The 7,140-nt window shown below is 58.8% G+C and overlaps 1 protein-coding gene across 3 annotated transcripts in view; it reads left to right on the top strand.

Moving 5' to 3' along the window:
• The first annotated feature begins 3,521 nt into the window (after positions 1 to 3,521).
• Positions 3,522 to 7,140, top strand: part of FBLN2 (fibulin 2) — a 47,745-nt gene continuing 44,126 nt past the window's right edge. For 2 of the 3 annotated variants that reach the window (XM_045290024.1, XM_004702366.2), the window contains exon 1: positions 3,522 to 4,840. In XM_045290024.1, coding sequence (XP_045145959.1) covers positions 3,559 to 4,840 — 1,282 coding nt within the window. In that variant the 5' untranslated portion in view covers positions 3,522 to 3,558. The remainder of the gene's footprint in view (positions 4,841 to 7,140) is intronic. The other variant, XM_030885529.2, reaches the window with a different exon arrangement.

Below are 7,140 nucleotides of genomic sequence, written 5' to 3'. Positions count from 1 at the left end.
TGCTCTTGTCTGAGTTCTTTGTGCCCATTGCAGTGAGTTATCGAGGCCCACAGACGTAGGGCACTGGGGAAGATTCGTTGGCGTCAGAGCAGGTACGGAAGGATGAGGGTGGAAGCGGGTCTGACTGCTGCCTCATGGCAGGAGGGAAACTGGAAGAGGTCAGTTATGCCTAAGATTCTTAGACCTCCTCAACTCCTCAGCCTGGAGGTGGTCCCTCCGAAATCCTCTTGTCACACTCTTTCTGTAGCCTTCATGGTCTCAGGAACAGACGCGCCTCCTTCCGGGTTCCAGACCAAAGACCTGGTCTCCTTTGGATTTCTCTTCTCCCACCCCAATCAGCCCTTCAACCAACAGTGGCCCTCGACCGTCCAGATCAATATCCTGTCTGTCTCCTTTTCCAACAAATGCCTCCTCCCTCCTGCCCAGACTGCCTTGTGGACTGTTCTCAACACAGCTACCAGCAGATCCCATTACAGTGAACCCTCGTTTATCGCGGTTAATCGGTTCTAGACCCTACCGTGATAAATGAAATTCCGCGAAGTAGGATTCCTTATATCCAAAAGTTTTACCTTTTCCTGGATGGTGAGCATCTTCCTCTGGCACTTATTTTTATTGTCAGAAGGCTTAGAAGAAGCAGCTCCTTTAGGAGCCATCATAGGGCTTAGATAAAATTTCTTAAAAATCGCAAACAATTACAGTGCACTGTACAAAAGCAAAAATGCATCTGATACGTAGCTCCGATACGTAGCGATGCAGACAGAAGCGTGTACAGTATGAGCCAATCAGTGGCAGTAATGACAGAGCATGCGCTGTTACGCAAAAACCGCGATAGAGTGAAGGCGCGGAAGTCGAAGCGCGAAGTGGCGAGGGTTCACTGTATTGGAAAGCCCCACCCTGCCACTCCCTATCCCTGGCCCTTGAGCCACACTGCCAGGTGACTTGCGCCCTCTGGCCACTGCCCTCCACTCCCACCTGGTCTCAGCATTGCTCTGCCCTTGCCTGCCCTGCCCTAGACATGCCAACTGAGTGCTGTCCCAAGCCCTTCACCCCTGCTGTTGTCTGCCTGCCTGCCTTCCCATAGTCCTGTGGGTGTGACTCCGTGGATGCTTCCAGGTTTCAGCTCAGACACCACCTCCCCAGGAAGCCTTCACACCCTGGCTTGTGGGTTCATTATTTTCCTCTCCCGCCTGGATGCCCGTTCCAGGAGGGCAGGGACAAGGCTGGTGGTGTCCACAGACATGTCCCCGGGTCACACCGTGCTGTTGGTGTGAGCGGACGTGGGCTCTGACTCAAGGTGACCTTTTGGGAAACAGAATGAAACGGTGCCCCATCCTTTGGCCTCTGCCTGCTTGTTGGTCTGTTGGAGTCCACTGGAGTGGCTTTCGTGTCGGTCCATCTCACCGAGGTGTCCCTCATCTTTGCTGACCTTCCATGTTACCAGCCACGGTGGTGACACACAGTAGGCGCACAGGAGGGACTGACTCACTGACCAGCAGTTCCTTTTGTATTGGGCCCTAAGGGGCGGGAACTGCTGTAGACTGGGTGACCCTCATTGTCCTTGGCTTTTTTAGGAACTAGCTTTTGTAGGTCAGGCCCAGCTCGCTCTGCCGTGCCCTGCCTGGCCCCGCAGCCCGTGGGCTGCCTTCTCTAGAACCATCTGAACACTGATGACTGTGCTTTTCTTTCTCCATGAGACCTTTTTAGCAGCGTGACTTTCAACATTGATGCCGAGCCTGTGGGAAAGAGCTCTGGGTATTGAGGAGCTGTGGGAGTTAGGAACAGGTCTGGCCACCGGGAGTCCCAGGGGCCCGTGAAATCCAGCGACTTTCCCGGGGCGGAGGAGGTAGAGGATTAAGAGAAGGTGGCATAGAAGTGGTTTTCGGAGGATGAGGAGGGGAAGCCAGGGCATCTTCTTCCTGCAGGCAGGTAGAGGGCAGGAGTGCGGCCCGCTCTCGCTGTGTGCTGGTGTTAGGACTTCAGGCAGGATGAGATGTGGATCAGCTGCTGTAGAGAGCTTGCCAGGGCTTCAGTGCTGGGCTGCTAAGAGCAAGGTTGGCAGGTTGAATCCACCAGGCCCTTGGGGGGAGAAAGATGAGGCCGTCTGCTCCCCTAAAGAGTTGTCGTCTAGCACCGAAGAAACACACACCTTCCCTCTAGTTCTTTGGTGCTTCCTCCCCCCACACTATCATGACCTCAGTTCTACCTTACAAATTGGATTAGACCAGAGCATGCACACTGCTACAGACAAGGGCCCCAAACACAGGGAATCCAGGATAGATACCCCCCCCCCCCAGGGCCAAGAATGAGGGTAGAGAACCTATTACCCTCTCTCAGGGGGACGAACAACAGAAAGTGGGTGAGGAGTGATGGAGAACAAAGTAAGATATGAAAATTATGATCAAAGGTTCATGAGGGAGGGCGGGCAGGGGAGGAGGGGGAAGAAATGGGGAGCTGATATCAGGGGCTCCAGTGGGAAGATGACGATGGCAGCATATGTGCAAAGGTGCTTGACACACTGGATGGATGTGTGGATTGTGATAAGAGATGTAAGAGCCCCCAATAAAAGTATTTAATTTAAAAAAAGTTGTCGTCTTGGGAACCCTAAGGGGCCACTGTGTCCTATAGGGTCACTGTGAGTTGGAATAAACTCTACAATCAGGGTTTTTTGGGGTCAGGGGTGGAGTAGGGGAGAGTAGGGAGGTGGCTGAGCACCAAGGGGACAGATGGGTGGTGTGGCCTGAGTTGCCGGCAGGCATGGTGAGGGAATGGGGTGCTTTGTAGAGAGCTGGGCAGGGAGGAAGAATGGACAGGACATGAGTTAGATGCATGAGGGGCAGGGGCTTTTAAGGACAGCATGGTGTCCAGCACGCTTCCCCTGGGCAGGAGCTAGAGAGGCCCTGTTGCTACCCAGAATCTCAGTTGGTTGTCAGCTTCTCTGGCCAGCGTTCCTGGAGCCCTGGAGAGTTTTGGGGTGGTGGTGGCAGTGTGCAGCTGGGTAGGCGGGTGGAGGTGGGTACGTGTGAGTGGCATGAGCTGGAGAGAGTGGGAGGGACCCAGTGTGCCCATGCCAGGCTGGACATGAGCCCTGGTCAGGGAGTGTGGTTGAGCAAAGGGCATGTGTGTGCACGTGGATGTGGGGGCCGGGCCGGGAAGGAAGGTTTGACTGAGTACGTGTGTCACCATGGTGGCAAAGGTGAGCTGGGTGGCTGGCCGAGTGTGTGCACATGAATCCACATGAAAGGTATGTGTGGCAGTCTGCGCTTACCTGAGGCCCAGGACTTAGGTTGGGGGGAGGCAAGAGGGTCTGCTGAGAGTGTGAGCCTGCAGCTTCTGGATGTGCACCCGTGGGTGAAGGCATCCGAGACTGGGTGCACACTCTTGCATGTGCTCATGCCTGTGCATGTGGGGGTGCATACGTGTATTGCACGTGTGTGTGCACGCCTGTTGTGTGTGCGCTAGGGCCTACATGGGCCACTTACAGACTTCCTTCCTGATTCCCCCAGGGCCTGAAGAAGGAGACCACCCAGCACGAGTTGTGCCTGAGCTGGCGGTGAGACAATGGAGCTGCTCCGGGGTCCTGCGGCAGCCTGGTTGGCCCTGGCGGTGGCCTTGGTGTGCCCGGGCGAGGCCGCCCCGCCACAGGACTGCACAGGCATCGAGTGCCCGCCCCTAGAGAACTGCATCGAGGAGGCGCTGGAGCCCGGGGCCTGCTGCGCTACCTGCGTGCAGCAGGGTTGTGCTTGCGAGGGCTACCAGTACTACGATTGCTTGCAGGGCGGCTTCCTGCGGGGCCGGGTGCCCGCCGGCCAGTCCTACTTCGTGGACTTCGGCAGCACCGAGTGCTCCTGCCCGCCTGGTGGTGGCAAGATCAGCTGTCAGTTCATGCTGTGCCCAGAGTTGCCTCCTAACTGCATTGAGACAGTGGTAGCCTCGGACAGCTGTCCGCAGTGTGGCCAGGTGGGCTGTGTCCACATGGACCACAAGTACGCCGCGGGCCACACTGTCCACCTGCCACCCTGCCGGGCCTGCCACTGCCCTGACTCAGGGGGTGAGCTAATCTGCTATCAGTTGCCCGGGTGCGACAGTGATGCCGAGGGCTTGCCAGGTGCTGCTGCCGCCAGCACCGGGAACTTCTCAGACACCGAGGTGGGTGACCCGGGGCGCCACTACGAAGACCCTTACAGCTATGACCAGGAGGTGGCCGAGGTGGAGGTGGCGGCAGTGGCCCTGGCAGGCGAGCTCCAGGCAGGAGCAGGGGGCCCGGCCGCTCTGGGAGGTGGGAGTCAGCCTCTGTCCACCATCCAGGCCACACCCTGGCCAGCTGCCCTCCCCAGGCCCACAGCGGCCACTGCCCTAGGACCCCCAGCCCCCGCTCAAGCCAAAGCCAGCAGAATGATGGAGGAACGCAAGGAGGAAGAGGAAGAGCAGGAGGAGGAGACGCGAGAGGAAAGAGCAGTCACGGAGCAGCTGGCCGGGCTGCCCACCGCAGGCCCACTGGGGCCAGGTCTGCCAGTTCAGGAGGTGGGGGCAGAAGCCAGGGCAGGGCCTGAAGAGAACCTCCTCCCCGACGCGCTGCCCCGCCCTCCTCGTGAGGGGCAGCAGGAGGGAGCCAGGCCAGCACCGACATCCAGTGTAACAGGCCCTGCCCCCACGCCGAGTGCTCCTGGGGGTCCAGCGAAGCCCAGTGTCCACAGCATCCTGACCACATCGCTGCAGGAGGTAGCCCAGGACCTCCCAACCCAAGAGGTGCCCAAGCAGCCAAAGATTCTGACCCGTCCCCGGGCAGACGAGGACACAGACCCCAACTCTGTCCATTCTGTCCCTAGAGCTGGCCCTGAAGGTAAGACCCTTTCTTAGTTTCTCCAGGGCATTCCGTCTGGGGGTGGGGTGGGCAGCCTGGGGCTCTGGTCTCTGCCTCAGGTTACAGTATACCTGCCCTGGGTGGGGGAAGCCCCGCAGAGCCTGAGGAGAGCCCTGTCTCAGCTGTCCCTGGCAAGGAGGAAGAGGCTTGCAGGCTGCTGCGTGGGCAAGCTGCTCTGCGATGGCCTTCCCCCAGCTCTGTGGAAATGGAATGGATGGATGTGTATGGGGGCGTGAGACCCCTACTGCAGGGGGGACTGGGGCACTCATTCGAACAGAGGTCTGAGGCCCCTCCAGCATCCCTCCTCAGAGCTGCGTGGTCCCTCAGGAGGGTTTTCCTCCAGGGCAGGATTGGCCCGGCAGGAAATGTGGAGCACAGATGTCCTGTGGGCACTGGTTCACATCCTGCCGCCCGACACAGCCCTCTGGACATGGTTCTGTTCTCCATTTCTGGTGGGGGCTCCCTGGGGGTTCCCGGCTTCCCAGCAGATCTGCCAGCATGCCAGCCAGGGCCCCGTTAGTGCATACTCTGCCTTACCCAGGCCACAGGTCCTTGCCAGGCAGCCTCCTGCCCCAAGATGCCTGCACTGGCGACTCCCTCTTCCTGAAATGCTCTTCCAGGTGGTCTCCCCCCCACAGCCCCCATCCCCAGAGAGGTGCACCCCGGCCCTCCACTAGCTGGAAGAGCTCCAGCACCTCATCCTCCTGCTCCGAGCTTTTTGCTCTTAGCACCGAGCCCCCTGACACGAGTGGGTATGTAGTTTGGTTTACTTGTATACTGTCTGTCTGCCTGAGTAGATGGGTGTCTGCCACGTCCCATGCGGCACCCATGTCCCCGAAGCTGGCTGGGCGAGCAAGCAGTGGGTGCTGCGTCGGTGCTGGCTGAGTGGAGTCATCGCTGACCACTCCCCTCCCTCCTGCAGTCTTCCCTCCTTCCAGCACACCCCACCATGATTGTCCGTTTTGAGGCAGTGCATGTGTTCATGTGTTCCCACACCTGCCCAGGCTGTACAGCCTCCACGACTTCCCTGACTCAAACCCACTCTGAACTGGGCATTGGCTGACCCCCTCTCTTTCCCCTCCCCCTTCCCCTATCCCCACCCACCCCCGCCAGCTCTAAGAAGCCACTGGAGGTTGCCCATTATCCCTCTCCCTACCCGCTTCCCCTCCAGCCTGCACCCACAGACTGTGTGGGGCCTGAGGAGGCAGGGCTGCTGGAGCCCTGTGACTTCCGGCCCACGAACAGCAAGGCCCAGGTGGTCTCTAGGGGGCTTCCTGGAGGCACGGGTGTTTCTGCAGCCTAGTCCTGTCCATGCCCATACCACAGCCCCCGTGGTGTGGCCCCAGGCAGGTCTCCTGCTGGCCTGGCCATAGCTCCTCGGTTGTCTTTGCTCCCTCCACTGCTGGGCCTCTGCTGCAAGTACACTTGGGGTACCTGCCAGGGTGGTAGGACTGGGGAGCTCTGTGGCCCACGTGGCCCCGCTTCCAGTCTGCCCGTGCTAGGGGCCACTCACCTGACTGAGCCCCTCAGGTCCCCGCCCTTTGTGTCGGGGATTCCTCTCCCCCGCCTCAAGTCCAGAGGTGTGGTCCAGAGCCCTGTCCTAAGCTGAAGAAGAGGAGGGTACGGAGGTGGGGTAGCGGGCACAGGGCACAGGCTTGCTGGACTGGCATGCTGCGTTCAGAGTAGCTCCTCGTCCTCCCTGCCCTTGGACCTGTGGGGCCTGCCTGTGGGGCTGTGCTTCGGGCTGGGCGAGGGTGCTGATGAGCTCCTGGGCAGGTGCTGGGCCAGCTTGCTGCAGGATGCAGACCTTTCGGGCTGCAGGTGCCAGGGTTTCTTGAGTAGCCGCAGCACCTACCATCCTGACTCTTGCTGCCAGTGGCCTTCCTGCGATCGTGGGCAGCCTCTGGGATCCCGGAGAAGGGCTTTGTTCTTTTCTCCTTTTTTTAATTAAATCATTTTATTGGGGGCTCTTAAAGCTCTTATCACAGTCCATACAACATCGATGATGTCCAGCATTGTTGCCATCATCATTTTCAAAACATTTTCTTCCTACTGGAGCCCTTGGTAGCAGCTCGTTTCTCCTCTCCCCCACCTCTCTCCCTCATGAGCCCTTGATAATTTATAATTTTTTTTTCCATGTCTGACACTGACCGCTGTCCCCCTTCACCCACTTTTCTATTGTTCACCCCCTGGGAGCACGCTATATGGCAATCATTGTGATAGGCTGCCCTCATTCTTCCCTCCCTCCCCGCTCCCCCCGCCATCATGAGCCCTTGATA

Source organism: Echinops telfairi, unplaced genomic scaffold (genome assembly GCF_000313985.2).
Source record: "Echinops telfairi isolate 266 unplaced genomic scaffold, ASM31398v2 ScPeMD7_31;HRSCAF=116, whole genome shotgun sequence".
Classification (NCBI taxonomy): domain Eukaryota; kingdom Metazoa; phylum Chordata; class Mammalia; order Afrosoricida; family Tenrecidae; genus Echinops; species Echinops telfairi.
The sequence above is the reverse complement of the archived record's forward strand: the minus strand, read 5'-3'. Positions and strand labels throughout refer to the sequence as shown.